Source organism: Haliotis asinina, chromosome 14 (genome assembly GCF_037392515.1).
Source record: "Haliotis asinina isolate JCU_RB_2024 chromosome 14, JCU_Hal_asi_v2, whole genome shotgun sequence".
NCBI classification, from domain to species: Eukaryota; Metazoa; Mollusca; class Gastropoda; order Lepetellida; family Haliotidae; genus Haliotis; species Haliotis asinina.
This window is the reverse complement of record NC_090293.1, coordinates 45,360,279-45,379,630: the sequence shown is the minus strand read 5'-3', so window position 1 is coordinate 45,379,630 and position 19,352 is coordinate 45,360,279. Positions and strand designations below refer to the sequence as shown.

Below are 19,352 nucleotides of genomic sequence, written 5' to 3'. Positions count from 1 at the left end.
CTTATCGGTCGACGATGTCTTGAGGATATGAATTATATTGTCTCATGAGTTGGATTACAAGATAAAACTGTGCTCGACAAGCATAAACATATATATGTATAAAACAGCAATGTCACAAAAAATATAAGATGAAATAAATAATTGCAAGAATCATGAAAATAACTGCCTACTGAAAACACATATTTCTTGCGGTAGTACGTGTTTAATTATTGTGTTTGGGAATATTTTCCCTAACCATTTTGATAGATCTAAAGACCTGTTGCAGGGACGAAAGTCTATATTATAATTTCTTCAAAGATCTTATGTAAGACGTAAATTAAAATTATTCTAAGTTTTTACGTAGGAGAGGATAAAATTGCTGACGCGAGAAATGAGTCATGCCACATCAACGCCTCTTTCACACGTGGGAAATGATTCTACGTATCTTAGCCTCGTTGCTCGGTATTAGCAGACGCGAGTTGACAATGGACGGCGAGATCGTACGCGAGAGGGATATCAGACAAAAGGCCTACAGTTGGTGCAGGGATTCGTTACATGGTTCATGGGCCGAAATAACAGAGGATGAACTTATTGTACAAAATTTGGTCATACCCAGGTAAGGACTGATGTAACTGAGTAATATCATCATTATTCTAAGACGCTTTCTAACTGTTTCCAAGGCTTGAAGGGTCGGTGGGGTTACCTAGTGCTTAAGGCGACCGTTCGTCACGCTGAAGACCCGGGTTCCATTCCCAATTGGATACAATGTGTGAAGCCCATTTCTGGTGTGCCCAGCAATGATATTCCTGGAACATTGCTAAAAGCGGCGCAAAACTCACGCACTGCACCATCGTCTTTCAAGAACGAGTATTGTTCAAACAGTGTCATAAGGAAGTGCAAGTGATGATGCGCTCTCCAAACATTCATGATACACCTGATCCAAGTAATTTGTCGTGTTTAGCCATCTGGAATTTGGTAGCTAACCTTGCATATCTCCGTGAAAAGTACCAAATATGAAAAAGATGAATTCAATGTAATGAATCCATCCCGTTATGCATGTTAGAGACAGATCGTGAAGTCAGTCATTTCATGAAATAATTAAGGCTATTTGAATCATTTTGTGTAAGAACAATCATTATACTTGTCACGTTTCATTTCATCTATATGTGATGGACAAGGTTTTGAAAGGTATGGCTGCTGTTGACACAACAAATATCAAACAAACAGGTGTAAATGCTTCAAAGCAACAGTCACTGCCACAATAGTTTTAACTATTAGTGACAATAAGTGATGTTGAAATTGTAATACATATTTGTATATTAGTTATTAAGTGATGCTCTTTCTAAAATTTCTATGGCTAAAAACGGGTGTAAAACCATACTCACTCACTCACTCACTCATTCACTCACTCATTCAAACTTAAACAAGATCAGGTTCGTGCAGTATCTTATCATGGCCGCATCTTAATTATCTCATTTACAAACACAACCAAACCGAGAGATTTTCAAGGGCTGGATATGTATGTTAGGAGTGTTAACCCTTTTTCTTTGTTTTCAAGCTTAGTTATGGGGCGGTTGGGTAGTCCCGTGCATAAAGCGTTTGCCCGTCAACCCCAAGGTCCTGGTTCGATGGGCACAATGTGTGAAGCCCTTTGTTTGGTGTCCTCCGCCTGTTTATTGTTTGAACATTGGTAAAAGAGACTTAAAACTGAACTTACTCACTCACTCACTCACTCACTCACTTACTCACTTCAAGACTATTTAGCAGGCATCACTATCGGTTTTTAAGTCACCCGTCACTGTAGTTGTATTCGGGGAACTATCTCACCATCTGTTTCCATCAGGTTTAAGGTCTAATGGATTACACTACATTTTAAAGTCATATTTCGGTTATGCAGAACAGTTTTGATTTGTTAAAGTATTCAAGCAACTTGAGAAATATTTCATTGTCTTTGTCTTGGGGAATTTAATAAAACTCACTCGCCATCTTTCATTTCCATTGTCATTATCATTGGGCCATTCAAAGTGGAAGTATCATTGGGCCATTCAAAGTGGAAGTATCATTGGGCCATTCAAAGTGGAAGTATTGTTTTGGTTCACTGAGGTACTGAAAAACCAATTGGACATATCCAAAGAAAACAGTATGACATTTGTAACAAAATTATACATGCATTTGTTTTTATTCTTCCAGTGGTGGTAACCCAAAACAGATTTACCTGTGCTACCTTCCAAAGACTCTGGAGCCTGACGCCGGGGTACCGACGTGTGTCCTGCTGCGATTTCACAAACACACAGTCAGTAGGTGTAAGGAGTCCGTTGTCAAGAACGCCGTTGTGTTCGCCATCTTGTCGGAGAAAGGAATGGGACCAAAACTGTATGGCATATACCATGATGGACGAATAGAAGAATATATTCCTGTAAGTAATCATTGTTTTATCTCTTTTAGACAAGGAATTTTCAGTAAAATAATAGGTTATAATAAGTACTAAGATAAGCTTCTATAAGGAAACATAGGTACTCACTAAGTCAGAATATAGTGAAATGAGTATGTGCAGTTTTGCGTCACTTTTAGCAATATTCCATCAATATCACGGCGGGGGACACCAGAAATGGGCTATACACATTGTACCCATGCTGGGTACCACTACACCACCCCTCCTCCCAGAATGTTGTGAAAAGGCCTATAGGGAGGTAGTACCTTCCAGAACTCTGTCTACATCTAGCACAAGTCTAAATGATAACGAATACCACTCTCCCTTACAATTAAAATGTGATACTCTCTAACAGCACTGCCACAGAACATTATCATTAGGGGATGGCCATGACTTGAACCTCTTGTTCAAAATCGGGAAAAATAGGGAAATATTGGGAAATTCATGGTATGAAATGTTCACATCTTTGGATAGAACATCTAAAATATTTTTGCAATATTTCATCATTGGAGACCAGAAGAGGCTTGATACATTGTACCCATGTGGGGAATCGAACACGGGATTTTAGCGTGACGAGCAAACGCCTTAATCACGAGGCTACACCACTGCCTCACACCTACTAAGAAGTAGACGGATTATTCATATAACAAAGTTAAAAGATATTAGTTGTTACTACCTGGCGTTTGTTTGTAATGGGATAAATTCATGTATGGATGTCTGTGTCTGAGTGCGGGCACGCTGGCCCAAACGACAACATGCACGGACACACACAACCAAATTCGGCAAAATGACACAGATTACATGTCTAAACGTAGCAAGACGTGTTGAATTGATGAATTGGTATAGTACATATTTTACTCACTCACTCAGATATTCTTGTTGTAGACACGAGCCTTACTGACACTGGAATTGTCGATACCATCAATATCTCGCCTCGTTGCCAGAAAGTTGGCGCAATTCCATCAGCTGGATATGCCATTGTGCAAAGAACCACGCTGGTTCAAGAACTACGTGGGAGGGTAAGGGAATATACCTGTTGAGTGTATAATCAGAGTTTGACCAAAGCCATCTTGACCAAATATTGTGGATGAAAACAATAGCACAGTTCCATTTATGGGAACTTTCATTCGTAACTACTCGTGTTATTGCGGCAAGCTGGTTCTTGTAGGTCAAGGAAAGAGGCGAGTAGTTACCAATGGGAACTATAATTACGGGTTATTTCGCAACCATGTTCATCGAATAGGGAATGAGTTTGACAATACTCTAAATAAAATAGACCTGCCTTGTCGATCAAACAGTGTGTAAAAGCATGTTGATAACACAGTTATATTGATCAAACAGTCTGTAACGGTTGAGTGATGCCAGTTACACATTGATCAAACAGTGTCTAAAGATAGGGCGTTGTCACAGTTACTGATCAAACAGTGTGTAAAGGTATGGTGATATGGCAGTTATACTGATCAAACAGTGTGTAAAGGTTGGTTGATATGACAGTTATATTGATCAAACAGTGTGTAAAGGTAGGTGATATGGCAGTTATATTGATCAAACAGCGTGTAAAGGTTGGATAATATCACAGTTAAATTCGCCCAACAGTGTGTAAATGGTAGGATGATATCACAGTTATTTTGATCAAACATATATATGGCACAGACCGAATAGTGTAAATAGGGTAATGATATCAAAGATAGTGTGGGTAGATGGGATGATATCACATTTCTATTTATCCAATAGTCGTGGAATGAGATCATAGCGATAATGTCCAAATAAGTACGATGATGTCACACATGCTTTAAACTTTGGAATTCGTAATCTGTGTTTCTGAACGTTAATAAGACCAAATGGATTAAATAACAGGACAATAAGACCAAATGAATTAAATAACAGGACAATAAGACCAAATGAATTAAATAACAGGACAATAAGACCAAATGAATTAAATAACAGGACAATAAGACCAAATGAATTAAATAACAGGACAATAAGACCAAATGAATTAAATAACAGGGCAATAAGACCAAATGAATTAAATAACAGGACAATAAGACCAAATCTATCTATGTTTTTATTTTTTCAGGAAGCTAGCAGAAATCAAGAACATATTTCGAGAACATTCAGGCAGGTCTCCAAAGAGGAAGAAACTGATTTCATTCAATATAGAACAGGAGTTCCAAGAATTATTGTGGGTTTATATCATTATGTTATTTTGCTTATGGAAATGAAATCTTTTTAAACTTCACGATCAAGTGGTCAGAAATTTATATTATAAAAGACCTGGTTAAAATTTATGGATGTAAATGACTAATTCGCAAAGAAAACATTGATTAATTGATAATATGTTTTATACCTGATCACTCACAAAGACTTAGGTAAATTACCGAACACTGTTTTAGCATTAACATAAATGAATATTTGCTTATATCTATACTGAACAGCAAAAGAAACTTAACTCTGGCTTTTTGCCAAGTTTTCAAACAGAAGACCAATACATGAACGCTTATTGTTATGAGATTTCTTTTTTTTTTCGAAACTTGCGTTTCTTTTGTTGTTCAGTATATGTCTTCACTGATGTTCAGTACATCCACCTGACTACAATGACATTACTGTGTTTTCAGGATCATGTTTTCTAGGGTATACTCTCCAGTCGTCTTTTGTCATAACGATCTTCATGAAGGTATGATTCACAATGTTTCAACTTATGTCGTATTTTGTGTTATTTGTTATGTCAGCATTATCAGAAACCTGGTTAATATATACTGAGCAGCAAAAAAATGCAACTTTTTTTGTCAAGCTTAAGACATGAACATTCATTAACATGAAAGCTTAATTTCAAGAGATTTTTTTTTTCGAATCTTGTGTTTCTCTAACTGTTCAGTATATAACCCTGGGTTGGCACAACATATCCTGGCAGATTTTATCTCAGTGCCTAATGTTCCATAAGGAGGAAAATGACGACTCAAAACACCAGTGAAAGAGGTTACACGAATGTTTCGGCATTAAAAGAGTGAGTGGGCGAGTTAGGGAGGACGCCACTTTAAACAATATTCCAGATGTCAGAGACCACAAGAAAAGTGTTGAATATATTGTATCCGTGTCGAGAATCGAACCCAGCTTGTTGGACTGATGAACTAACGCCTTTATCACTTGACCCCGAAACACGCTGCCTGAAAAAAAAAAAACACTTAAAAATGGGACAATATGTAAGCAGTGGTTGCAAGTCCTAATTACACAGAATCATGAAAAGTTGTGGGTCCTGATTAGGATGTGTCTAGAACCAAGGCTGTGTAGGCTCTTAACTTAATGTGAAAATAAAACTCTTATTTATTGGGGATTAAAAAGATGACGGCCATAAGGACCTGAGCAAAACAGCAGCTGTGGGTCCGAGTGGTTTTCACTTGGCTACGGGGTTAAGGTCCAACGTTAATTTTGAACGCTGCATGGCGGTACTGCTATAGTATTACTGTCCTGATATTTTACGTGTGTTTCAATCCAGCTGAGTTTGCGGTGTGTATTTTCAGGAAACATCTTGTATCTGAAGGAGGAAATGAACCCCGACAGGCAATTGACTATCATAGACTGGGAGCTTTGTAGCTACAATTTCAGGTGGGCACGTTTTTAAAACAGGTTTTGTAGGTGCAAGAAAATTAGCAACGGTCGGCATTGCATCAGTCACATATGGTGAGTCGCAAAACATTCTTCCGGAATCGACCCGTGAAAACCAGGACTCGAATTGATCTTCTGTAACCCACGCTTGTCGTAAGAGGCGACTAACGGAATCGGGTGGCCAGGCTCGCTGACTTGGTTGACACATGTCATCGGTTTACACATGTGTAACAACTAATTCTTTTGTTGTTTCCTGGATTATCTGGTTCAGACTCCATCTTGCAAAGATCGACGTCATGTAGCCGGAATATTGCTGAGTGCGACGTAAAACTAAACTCACTCATCCACATTAGCCCTAACTGCTGGAATTGGAATTTGATGACGTATTACATGTTCACAGGGGCTTTGACATAGGGAACCACTTCACTACACGGTGCTACGACCATTCCAACCCCGAAAAGCCCTTCTTCTACCACATTCCAGATCAGTACCCTTCAAGGAAGCAGCAGGTGAGATGATAACAGGGACGCTCCAGCCTAGTATCCTTCAAGGAAGCAGCAGGTGAGATGGTAACAGGGACGCTCCGGCCTAGTATCCTTCAGGGAAGCAGCAGGTGAGATGGTAACAGGGACGCTCCGGCCTAGTATCCATCAGGGAAGCAGCAGGTGAGATGATAACAGGGACGCTCCAGCCTAGTATCCTTCAAGGAAGCAGCAGGTGAGATGGTAACAGGGGCGCTCCGGCCTAGTATCCTTCAAGGAAACAACAGGTGAGTTTTTCTTCTTGTAACGGGTGGATCCCTGCCCAGTAGCCGTCAAGGAAACAACATGTTTATTTCTTCTTGTGGTAACGGGTGGATTCCAGTTCAGTATCCCTCAAAGTAACAACAGGTGAGTTCTTGACATGGTAACAGATGGATTCCAGCCTAGTATCCTTCAAGGAAGCAACAAGTGAGTTTGTCTTGTAACGGGTGGATCCCAGCCCAGTATCCTTCAAGGAAACAACATGTCTATTTCTTCTTGTGGGAACAGGTGGATCCCTGCCCAGCAGCCTTCAAGGAAACAACAGGTGAGTTCGTCTTGTGGTAACCGGTGGATTCCTGTCGAGTATATCTTCAAGGAAGCGACAGGTGAGTTCTTCTTGTGGTAACAGGTGGATTCCAGCCTAGTATCCTCAAGGAAACAACAGGTGAGTTCTTCTTGTGGTAAAAGGTGGATCCCAGCTCAGTAGCCTTCAAGGAAACAACATGTTTATTTCTTCTTTTGGTAATCGGTGGCTTCCAGCCCAGTATCCTTCAAGGAAGCGACAGGTGAGTTCTTATTGTGGTAACCGGTGGATGCAGTGAGTTCTTCCCGTGGTAACAGGTGGATTCCAGAAAGTTGATAGATTTTAGCAAACGGATGGCGTTTTGTGGAGTTTAGCAAGCAGCAGTTTTTATTGTTTGATGTTCTTGATAATATTGATATAAGTATTGTGCTTGTTTACCAATACGTGCTTCTTCTTGATATGAAAATATGTTTAAATCGGGTGAGTTGCAGTAACACCAGTGGGCTTAGTGAACTATGAACAAGATGAATGCTAGGAAACACCAGGTGGGTTCTATTAGACACCAAGTGTGTATTTAGGACCACCAGGTGGATTCTAATGGGTTCTTGTGAACATCAAGTGAATTCTTGCAAACACCCGGTGAGTGCTTCTAGTTCAACTTTTCATTAGACTAACCAGTTCGACATTTCTGTAGTCATATTCACACTCCCTGGAAACGTGTTCAGGTTCAGTCTATTTCAAAGACAAAACTTTAAAACTAAAAGACATATTGTGTTATTTCAGTACGCTTTCTTCCGAGAGTACCTGACATGTTTTGGACGCGAGGAAGATGACATATCGGAGGAGGAGTTGGCAATGATGTATGTAGAAGTCAATACCTACGCTCTGGCTTCCCACTTCATGTGGGGGACGTGGGCCATTGTACAAGCAGAGACCTGCAAGATAGAGTGTGGTTACTGGGTGAGTTAGTGAACGACCTTGTCTGACACATAGGAGTGAATAAAGACCATTTTATGACAATTTGGCAGTGTTCCATCATTGTGTGAGGCTTTCAAATGGTTTTGACATGTAGTACCTGTGAAGGGAATCGAATGGACTTGGCAATGATGTACATAGAAGCCAATACCTATGTTTTGGGTTATATAAGGAATATATAAGCTCTAAACAAGCCAGGGCTTCACACACTGTACCCACGTGAGCCAACGAAAGCAGATTTTGTGCTTGGCAGGCAAACGCTTCAACCAATGGCAACTCACACACTGGAAATGATGTTTTGCTGCAAAGGAGTCAGTTGGTTTAGTTTCATGCCGCTTTTAGCAATATTCCAGCAATATCAGGGCGGGTGACACCAGAAATGGGCTTCACACATGTTGAGTATCGAACTTAGGTGTTCAGCGTGACGAGCGAACGTCTTAACCATAAGGCTGCCACACCGACTCCCCAAGGAAGGTCATCAGACGCCTTAATAGGCTCTGCACTTTTTTGTGCGTACTTGCGCCACTTGATTCCCCCATTAACCAGTTGATCTCCATGATCCCCATTTTTATCAGCACTTTTGTCTTGTCAATGGATTTCACCCCAAAGATGGCCTGAAAAACCTCAAGTAATTTCCAGACTGGACCTGTCCGTTGAATGACTGGCTCCTTGTCCTTGGGCTTATATTATAGTGCAGACACAAAAAATGTATCAGAGATAACCAGCTTTTGTCAGCAGTCACATGTTTTGGGGACAAGGGGAAAGGATATACAGTGGAGGCTGTCTAAACCGGCACTCATTTGGGACTGACGAAGTAATCCGGTTTAGACAAAGTGCCGGATAAACGTACAAGTCATGAATGGGACTGAAATTTTATGCCGCTGTTGACAACTTGCCGGATGGGACAGAAGCTGGCTTTGACAGCTTCCACTGTAGTTTTATTTTATCAATGTATCTACATCTTCAGGACACAAAAGAAAGATACTGGTTAGAACTAGTCCTCACCAAATCATGTTTGTCGTAATAAGGACCTCCCAACCCCTTGCTCTTCTTCATCATGTAATGAACATAACCTGTGAAGATCCGCTTTAGAATTAATCATGCTTGTCGTAAGAGGCGACTAAAGCGATGGGGTAGTCAGGTTCGTTGAGTTGGTTGACACATGTCATCGTATCACAGTTGCGCAGATAGATGCTTGTGCTGTTGATCACTGGATTGGAATATTGCTTAGTGAAGTATAAAACTAAGCTCACTCACTAGTGAGCAAGGTCAGAACAATTTTATCCTGGTCAGAATTGATCTCCTGCAGCCACGGCCACACGCGAGATCATATAGCATGAAAATTGTAGTGTTAAACAATAAAAAATGAAAACGCATTGTGTGATTGCGAGGTATCACAATTATTTTTTATAATTTCAGGAATTGGCCATATCAAGGTTCGAATCCTACTTCGAGATGAAGAAACGCCTACCTACACTCCGTAGTGAAGACTGACTCACAAGTAGTCGGTGTTGCTGCAGCTTGGTTCCTGGAGTCTACTGCGCTAACTGGGAACCATGCTGGTGTTCTACATGTTCGATGTTCCTCCGAACCACTAAGATTTAGTGCAAGAGCTGGATCGAACGCCACTTTTAGCAATATTTCAGAAATATCACGGCGGGGGACACCGGAAACTGGCTCCACAACCTGTACCCCTGTGGGGCATCGAACCCGCGTCTTCGAATTGACGAGCGAACGCTTTAACCACTGAGCTACGCCATTGCCCCTTAAACCTTGATCTAACCTCCAAAGCAAGGAATGTTTCTGTACTATCCAAATAAGAAACGCATAGGCGATTTGTATTTTTTTTTTAAATCTACTAATTGCCTATCGTGTTCACACAACAGTCAAAATATGTATCAAAAGTGTATATAGTGCACAAGTAAAAACTATGGATGGTGAGATCTCTTCTTTGCTATAACGTAACAGAAATTACCTTCCAGTTGAAACTGCGCCGCACAGAGCATGGACTGTCTGGCATACAGTTCCTGAACCACATTATTTTGCCTACTGCTTAGCCTTCTCTGCAGTGCCAAAGTCTTAAATGAAGCAAGTCTAGATTTCCCCAGGTTCTGAATCTCTGGTTTCCCTGGGGCTGCTTTTCAATTAAAGTGGGTTTGTTAGTTACTATCAAAATTACACATGTATACATTAGTCTATGTCTGGCAATAAAAATCCAGATTATTTTTGTAAATTATCATTCGTTTTGAAGGAGTTTCAAGGTCAAACCACTACGCCAAGTCTTGACTCTGCGACACGGAACGTTGCCATTGAAAGAATGCTCGCTAGAGATTACCAGTCTTCTGTTACGGGCGTGTGAATGTTAGCACCCATGGTGCCTGGACAGTACGGAACAGGTTGAAAGACATTGGTCTGAGAGCCAGGAAACCCGACGTCGGGGTCGTGCTACATCGTCACCATCGCGCTCAACGACTCCATTATCTAAAAGCACCCGCTTGGTTGTATTGACATTGCCTTCTCCTAAACTGGTCAAAGAATTCATGTACGTCAATGTGTGGGGGAGTTATGCATTTTTGAAAATTCAGCATTTTCGCAACAGATTTCTGGTATATGAGTATCGTCTTTGGGATTGTGTATTTACACATTGCACTTCCACAGGTGTATATCGTATCTGGAAATGTTGTAAAGTGTTGTATCATAATATCATTTTATTACTGCACAGTATGAAGCATATATATACTTTTACGTTAGATGTATGTGGAAGAAACAGTTTCTCGTTCTGTCGAAGCCTCCATGACTAAACTGCGAATTTCTTTATCCTCTTTGCAGCCACAGAAAGTGGTGCCATTAGGCAGAATGTGTACTTCCTGTGGGAGTCGTATCGAAGCTCATCGTGAGCTGAGATATCACAGAACATTCTAAGAATCTGCAATTGCATCAGTATCCCCTGGGCCGATCTGGGTTAGAAATGGTCCGCAGTAAGTCATGCTTGTTGTAAGAGGCGACTAACGGGATCGGGGGATTTAAGCTCGCTGACTTGGTTGACACATGTCACCGAATCCCAATTGCGTAGAACGATGCTCATGTTGTTGCTCATTGGATTGTCTGTTACAGACTCGATTATTTACAAATGGTCTCCAAATAGCTGGAATATTGCTGGGTGCGGCGTAAAAGTAAACTCACTCACTCACTAATATCCTTCAGACACTATTACATAGTCTGTTACTTTGGTATTGATTAACTTTTTTAAAACTTCACAAATTTTAATACTATCAAAATCATCATACACAGAGTCAGTGTAAGAGTGAGTGAGTGAGTGAGTGAGTATGGTTTTGCTGCGGGAGACCCCAAGAAATCGAACCGTGGCCTTCAGCGTATTGACAACGTATTAACCAATAGGCTACGCTAAGGCTCCTCGGGGCATAAAAAAACTACTATGTTTTAAGGGCCTGCACGTTCTGTCCTCCATGGTTATTTGTAAAGGACGGGTTTTGTTTATGGATAACGCTTTGTTTTTCCCTTTAATTAACATTTCTTGTTTACAAGCGATTTTATCCCTCCGAGATTGTTCAGAGGATACAAAATATAACATATGTAGTATTTGGAATTACACTTTCCTAGGAAAGAGCAAATTCGAGAACTTTCTTGGGCTGAGTCCCATGCGGCATTCGAATCCACACCCTCAGACACCTAATCACGGATACAGAGTGTATTGTGTTTCACACCGGATCTGTTTTGATGCAAGTACTGGTCAATTTGCATTCATTCATGGATATTAAGTCCCCAAGACCCCGCTTGCACGCGTTGTCTAAACAGACCAAAGAATGTGTATAAGTATATGCTGGACAGTAAAACATTTACAAACGTTTGGGAAACGTTGCTCGAAGGAAAACAGTCGCAGATACCCCGCAGATAAGAAACCCTGATAAAACACATAATTTCGTCTGTCCCACAGTTCTTAATTGTCTGTCGTCAGAGAGAAAATCATTCAGTCAGTATTGTTTTAGCAATTTTTAGCAATATTACCGCGAAAGACATCAAAAATGGGTTTCGCACATTGTACTTTCCTGGAATTGAACACTGGTCTTCGGCGAGATGATCGAACGCTTTAATTACTAGGCCACAGCACCCCTTATGGCTTGTGTGGAATGATGACGTAGTTTCTGATTAATTAGGCTACTATGCTTTAATACATCAGTATTACACAATGTGAGTTAGCAGAACCCCGTGAATGTAATATCGTTCATGGCCTGGTTAATGGATATTGTCCAGGGTCCTGTCATCTGTAACGAAAAGCTTGCAGTCCAAAATACCCCCATCTTAAAGCAGTCGTCAAAGTCTTTCTCCTGCGATCCGTTGGGCAACCAGGTTCGCCAACACATAGAACCAAATTCCACATCCTGATAAGGTCAAGTTCCCTTGCAAATTTTGCCTGTCAAATATTGGGTGAAACTGTCTGGCTTGATGATCGATAGCCATTGTATTATGCTCACAACATCAACCACTGGAGTTCATGGTCGTGGTACGATTATTTACAGACCGCCGGTATAGTTGGACTATTTTATAGCGTGACATCAAACAACATGCAAACCATCACGTCCCACATAATCTGGAGAGAGGGACCAAAAGTGCCCAGCCCAAAACGTCACAAGGTAGTAACAAAGTAACTGCTTCCAGAATATCTACATCATTCCACTGTTGCAGCATCAAGGTTAGCTTCCAGGATTGCAGACCGTCGCTTCTTCTGGAGCTCCTGTTTCCTACGCCGTCTGATTTCCCAAGATTTCTTCTGAACGCTGTTCTGACGAGTGATGACGTCAGGCACCTTCCTGGTCCTTCTTTTCTCGGTTGGAGAAACCTTCTTCTCCCTGGGTGGCTCTATCATCTCATCAGAAGATTCATCGGTTGTGCATCCTTCACCGGAAGTGACGTCAATGCCTTCGTCTGGGAAGATAGCCTTCTTGAAAGACAAGTATTTGTTTCTACGATTTCGTTTGGCCATGTTCTGACGTCTCTTACGAGTGACCTTCAGTGACCTGTCTTGGATGCTTGTACAGCGCACGAGACTGGATAGAGATTCAGCCTTTCGCATAATACCGTGGTCGGAGTTGAAATTAGTAATGACTTCCCCTTTTTCCAGATCGATGCACACGGAGTCTTCCAGGATCCAGCCACTGCAAATATCTTCATGACTCGAAAACCTGCCAAGAATAATTTATGTTTCGATACAACCTGTTGAAGGTGAAAATGTCGTACTATATTTCATAACCAGATATTCAGTTTCAACGTTTTATCCTGTTGTGTCTAAAGAAAGGTGGTATCAATGGTATAGCTCCACATGTCATGCCAATATCTGTAAATGGTTTAAATACGAAACTTTATGCCATTTATTGGCTCCGGGTTTTTTTTTTTTTTGGTTTATTTTATTTTATTTTTTTTTTGTGGTTTAAATCTGTGGAAAGAATACGTGGAAAGCCTTCCGCTCCGATACTCTTGTATCATGAAGTACATGGATCGATGTTCACACTAACAGTGTGTGAAATAGCCACCGGCCTGCACGGGCTAGTGTAAATCCAATTGGGCCAGTAAATCTCCACAGTCACTGACCCTACTCAATAATGAGCTTCATGGGGTAATTTTAAATGAATGTAAAGTAATAGCACATTTTCAAATCTTGCAAAATTATGGGTTAATAAATGGTTGTATTTTACCTTCTTGTAATCCTTTGCTTAGTTTCTACATTCAAATTTTGGGCGAGTGAATTATTTTGTGGCACAGCAAGCCCGACCGTTTCACACGACCATATTACCTTCCCATATAGCCAGAATCACGCTCTCTTCCGGACGGTGTTCTTGGGCCGGATGTGACGTCAAGACCACTGTCGTCCAATAGGAAGGAAGAATCTTCATCGACGTTATCAAGGTCGGAGGTCGAGAACCAGCTGACTATACACGAACGTCTCTTCTTCTTTTCATCCGGGCTCTTCTTTTGGCCTCTTCCCCTCAGACGTGTCATCAGTGACGTCACAAAATTCGCCGCCATTATCTTCAGGATCCAAATAAGGCAATCTGAAACTGATAGAGAAAAGTCAGACATAAAGAGATCTTCGTGTCGGGAACTGTTAGGCGGGAAACCCAAGAAAACAGCAATATTTTATTAAAACTAACATCCTCCATCGGACTTCACTTGCAGCTGCGATAAAGCGTAAACCCATATCGCAAGACGATATAGAGATATGTTTTTGCAAAAAGAGTCCCGCTCAGTCACTATACTAAACCACTTTCAGATTAATATATATAAAATCGCTGCTTTGAGTTTATTCCTGAGTTTAAAATTTAGGTAGCTAACTCACTTACTCGTCACCTTGGTTTATTAAGGACTGCGTTTGGAATATATCTGTACACTGATAAATTCAAAATATATCTGTCCTTGAACAGAGTAAGTCCTAAATGATTAAATATATAATATTATAATATATTATAATATTATATTATATATACGGTATATTAATGGTGTGGACAACCTGGAGATGTGAGCTGTGGAGCTGTCACTGGTCAGCTAAGATCTTTGTGGCCCAGGCTCCATTATTTACTGAGTCCCATGGTATATACTGCTCAAGGGATACTTTAAAGACATATCGGCTGCATCATATGATAAAAGGGGGGGGGGGGTCCTTAATTGCTTTTGAAAGGTACAAACCAGCCATTTCACTAAAACATAAAACAATATTCATTCTCCTACAAACACAGGTACACAAAAACCTCGTCTTTTAGCACGTCTTTGGGACGTGACATGCCCATTCTATACACGTGTACTTGTTTCGTTTTTTCATATCAATTACCATTGTACATTCCGGAAATGAGTCCCGTGACACGTCCCCAGTGTGGGGGCGGGAATCCTATTTGGACCCGCCGATCAAGCGCGACCATTTTTGCCTGCCACAGGTAATCTTAATTACAGGTTATACCAGGTGCGTGATATTTATATCTTCCCTATTGTCAACAAACCGAAACGTTATCATATGACTGAAACTAACCATCAATTATGTTACATAACCACCTGACCTTGATTCCCGTCACGTGACTATCGTCATCCTACTCTGTAACATAACACGATCTATACTTTTGTTGAAATGATAAAAATAGAAAACGTGACAGAGTAGGTTTTTATTGTTCGTCGTCGTAATTTCTTCTGACCTTGGGAACTGAAACTGACGGAAGAGGATTCGAATTGACGGTCCTTTTGAATTCTGGACTCAGACAGGGTCTGGGAGAAGCACTCTATACAAGAGGGTTTGACAGAAGGAATTATGTCAACATTCCAACAGTCACCTTGGGTTCAGGTCTAGAAATGCTTCAGTAGCTTCAGTCTTTTGTGTCTGTATTTTGAGGTACAATACAATTAGGCTCTTTAATCTACTGGACAAAATAAGTTAGGGATATTGGTGTTTTTATGACCGATGGTTTATCAGTATATCAATGAATAAAATACACCATTATAAATAATTTCAGAATTTACATGTATCTCTAACTAGTTTTGTCCTGTATATTTCAAAAACTGTTGCTCGTCACTAATTGGCTGTAATAATGTCGTTGTGACGTAAAGCCAAACTCAACTCAACTCAACTCAACTCAACTCAAACATACCACTTTTGCTCAGCAGTTGTTACAACATGTCATGTCACAATTTGACACACCACTGATATGTTTGTAACTGGTGTCACCGGTTGGCTAGGACACAGTTCCTTTTCTAGAACACCGGGTATCGTCACTTTCTTGACAAAGATTCGAAAACATTCTCATGATCTGTAAATCAACTGCGCTTTTAGCAAAGCTTTTTTTCATCAATGTGGAAATGTAGATGAAATTTCCTGTATTTGTCACAGACAGCATGCTCCGTGCCTCACATTTTGGGCCTCATAGGATCCTCCTCGTCGTCTTCGGCAATCTTAACTTGTCGTAAGAGGCGACTAAGCGGATCGGGTGGTTAGGATCGCTGTCATCGTAACCCAATTGCGTATATCGATGCTCATGATGTTGATCACTGGATTGTCTGATCCAGGCTCAATTATTTACAGACCGCCGTCATATAGCTGGAATACTGCTGAATGCGGCGTAAAACTAAACTCACTCACTCATTTAAGACTACAGGGGAATTAAAGTGTTCTCTCGCCAAGCGAAGGCCTTGATTCGATTGCCTACATTGCTACATAAACTGCTTGATAACAGAGGCGTAGAAACATATTCACCCTCCCAAAAAACATAAAAATAGAAATATAACATATCAAATTAAAGTTGGATTCATATTATTTGGTATGAATGAAACTTCAATTTGATATTTTTTTCTTATATCGCATTTTTTTATTTTTTTTTATTTTGGTTGTACCGTTTATTTTTTTTTTTAATATATGTATATGGCATAATGCCGCATTGAACAATTTATATTAAGGTTTTTTAGAACATGCTTCTCACATTCTTTACACACTAGGGGTTCGAACCTGCGTCATTGTCTTGAACAAGGCTGTATCCACTAGGCTAAGTGGCGTGGCACAAAATAGTGAAGTCCAACGGGAATAACTAAAACTCATTAGTAGCCCCAAATGATTGTTTCTCAAGCAATCAATCCCTCTTTGATGAAACTGATCACTAACGGACCATGCGTTACAATGGATTTCTTTGATTCTAGCATGGAACCTATATAGAGGGGGAGAAGAAACTCCTCGAAAAGCCGCTGAACGTATATCTCCGGTCGTTACGTTACCAGTGTAGCCAATATGGTGGCAGCGTAGTATTTAAGATTGAGCCCCGTTTATTTTCAACAGCTGATTAAGTTCGCTGAGTGTTGCAACAACTGAAATCCTACATGTAGAAGATAAGTTAACTATTTTGTCACTTCAGGTTAAGTCAAATAATTGGTACTGGTGTCCGTATTAGGACAGCAGATTTGTAGTAAAGTTTCAAGTCGGTATGTTATAGCTCACTGTCTTCCATGCTCGATTTCACCGCGAAGATAGACTAAATTGTGCCGATAAAAACTTCTTTCACATATTCTTTTAATTATTAGAAGGAAAACATACCTTTAGTTGAAAGGTATTTGCAAGTAATAGTGACAGTTTTATGACTTAAAACATTGTTAGGGTGTAACTGAGGTGTGTGAAAAATATGACACTTCGCCGATCTCTTGAATTTTGCCATTGAAATGCTATACGCCGTTGTTTGAGTGTTTCTAGTTATTACTTAAAAACATCTTTCACATACACCTGTAATTCTTATGAGGGGAAAATACTATCAGGTGAAATGTGTTTGCAAGTAATAGTGGTGGTTTCATAATCTACAAAGGAATGTTAGGGTGTATTTGAGGTGTATGAAAAATATGACATATTGCCGATCTGATCTGATTCGCCATTGATGCTTGAGGGTTATAGTTACGTAACTTCTTTCTTTATCGTAGATCTTATTATTTGACAAAACTGGAAAGGTGTTTTAAAACGCTTTGTGACAGTTTTACACTTTATTTTTGAGGGCAGTGTGACAGTGTCAAATACGTTTTGTTAATGTCCATTCCATTCCCCACATGCAATAAGATATCTGAATTAATTATTAATGTAAACAAAATGTCTCAAAGTAGATTTTTTAAAGGACAGCTGATGCTAACGCGTGTTCTTTAACATGTTTTGGGAGGGAAGGCCGCGGTGTATCATTTATTCTTTCATTCGTTCACATGTGTACTTCTTTCTTTTATTCTTTTTCTATATTTCTTTCATTCATTCACATAATTCTTGCTCTTTATTCTTACTACAATTCATTCATTCATTGTAAAATTCCGACTGATACAATAAACTGGCTGAAGTTCTGTTAAACACAGCTGAAGTTGCGCTGAGAACGAGCCAAGTCACTGTGTGCGTTGGAGCATGACGAGGCACACGTTAATCAGTACAATGTACAAATGGTAAAGAAAGCAAGCGAGTGACCAATCCCTGTTGTAGAGTATCCCTGATTCTAGCTAATACAACAGTATCAAAAGCCTCTAGCTGAAAGTGAAACGACTCGTTTCTTGGTGGTTACATTTTGTTAAGAACTTGTAGAAATCGAACTGGTTACATACTAATATGTCAACTATTGGTGGAAATACTTTGGTAAAGAGAATGAAAAATATATCCCTCTTATAATTTTTTTCGTTCGTACCACGTGTTACTATGATGATTACACGATGCCATTTAGAACGTGGTCAAATGCACCATATGTCATATTTGGAATTTCACTCTCTTAGTAAAGTACAAATTCTAGTACTTTTTTTTTCGGTTGAGTCCCATCCGGGATTTGAACCCGCCCCCTCAGAGTCAGGCACCTAATCGAAGTCACGGTGACTGAGCGGGCTAGGACGCTGACTTTGTGTGCTGGCGATTAGGTGCCTGACTCTGAGGGTACGGGTTCGAATCCCGGATGGGACTCAACCAAAACAGTACTAGAATCTGTACTTTACTAAGAAAGTGAAATCCCAAATATGGCATATGTGGTACTACGAGTTCATGAAGTGCACGTTCCACACTGTTACACCAATTTCTTAAAATGCGTAAAGTTAATGTTTTAGTATAACCAGCGCAAGCTTATAAAATATATACCGATCCCACCACGTCCTTTTCAGAGCCCCGTGCCTCAAGGCGATCGTAGCGCTATGACTGTCGTAAGTCTGTTTTAAAGAATGGGAGTTACGATCGGCTTACGCTTACAACAGCTTTGAGGAACCGAGCCCTGAACTATTAATTGTAACTAATACTCTTTAACTCTTTAACTCACTGATCAAATACGAAGAAGAACATCCCAACAAGGGGTGCAAAATAATTTATATCTGTGGAATACCACCAAGTCTTTTTCTGGTTTGATAAACAAAGCAATGTCCCTTTCATACCAACTCCGCGACCCCTATTAACCCTGAAAAGCCAACACCTCTGTACTTGAGATATGACTTCTCGCTAACACCTAATTATTATTGGACAGAGGATCACAGTCGTCAGTGAACGTCCACTCGACACCAACACCCTCCTCCACCCCAACGACCTCCTCCACACCCCCTCTGGAATCCCAAAGCAACAGTACACCAGGTGACCCTTCAGACCGCGGTCCGTACAGGTAAAAACAGCGTGAGTCACAGGTAAGATAATGAAAAGGTATTTCCAAATGATTCAACTAGAGTGAAATGATGTCACGGCAATTCCCGCCAAATGTCACGAGTGTGTGACCGTGAATGCGGTGAAGTAAACAGAGATTGAGAGAGGGGTATGTGTCGACATGATTGTTAGATGTATAAAGCTGAAACA

General features: G+C 40.3%; 2 protein-coding genes across 2 annotated transcripts; one reads left to right on the top strand and one right to left on the bottom strand.

Moving 5' to 3' along the window:
• The first annotated feature begins 426 nt into the window (after positions 1–426).
• On the top strand, positions 427–10,268 carry LOC137261488 (choline kinase alpha-like). Its single transcript, XM_067799242.1, has 9 exons — positions 427–595; positions 2,170–2,395; positions 3,296–3,429; positions 4,488–4,592; positions 5,026–5,084; positions 5,929–6,013; positions 6,414–6,522; positions 7,844–8,020; positions 9,455–10,268. Exons 1-9 carry the CDS (start codon positions 465–467, stop codon positions 9,527–9,529), a joined length of 1,101 nt encoding a protein of 366 aa, XP_067655343.1. The 5' UTR covers positions 427–464; the 3' UTR covers positions 9,530–10,268.
• A 2,454-nt stretch (positions 10,269–12,722) lies between these two features.
• On the bottom strand, positions 12,723–14,077 carry LOC137262293 (uncharacterized). The gene is made up of 2 exons (XM_067800108.1): positions 13,845–14,077; positions 12,723–13,236 (listed from the first exon to the last, which is right to left on the bottom strand). Exons 1-2 carry the CDS (start codon positions 14,075–14,077, stop codon positions 12,723–12,725), a joined length of 747 nt encoding a protein of 248 aa, XP_067656209.1.
• Positions 14,078–19,352: the final 5,275 nt, after the last annotated feature.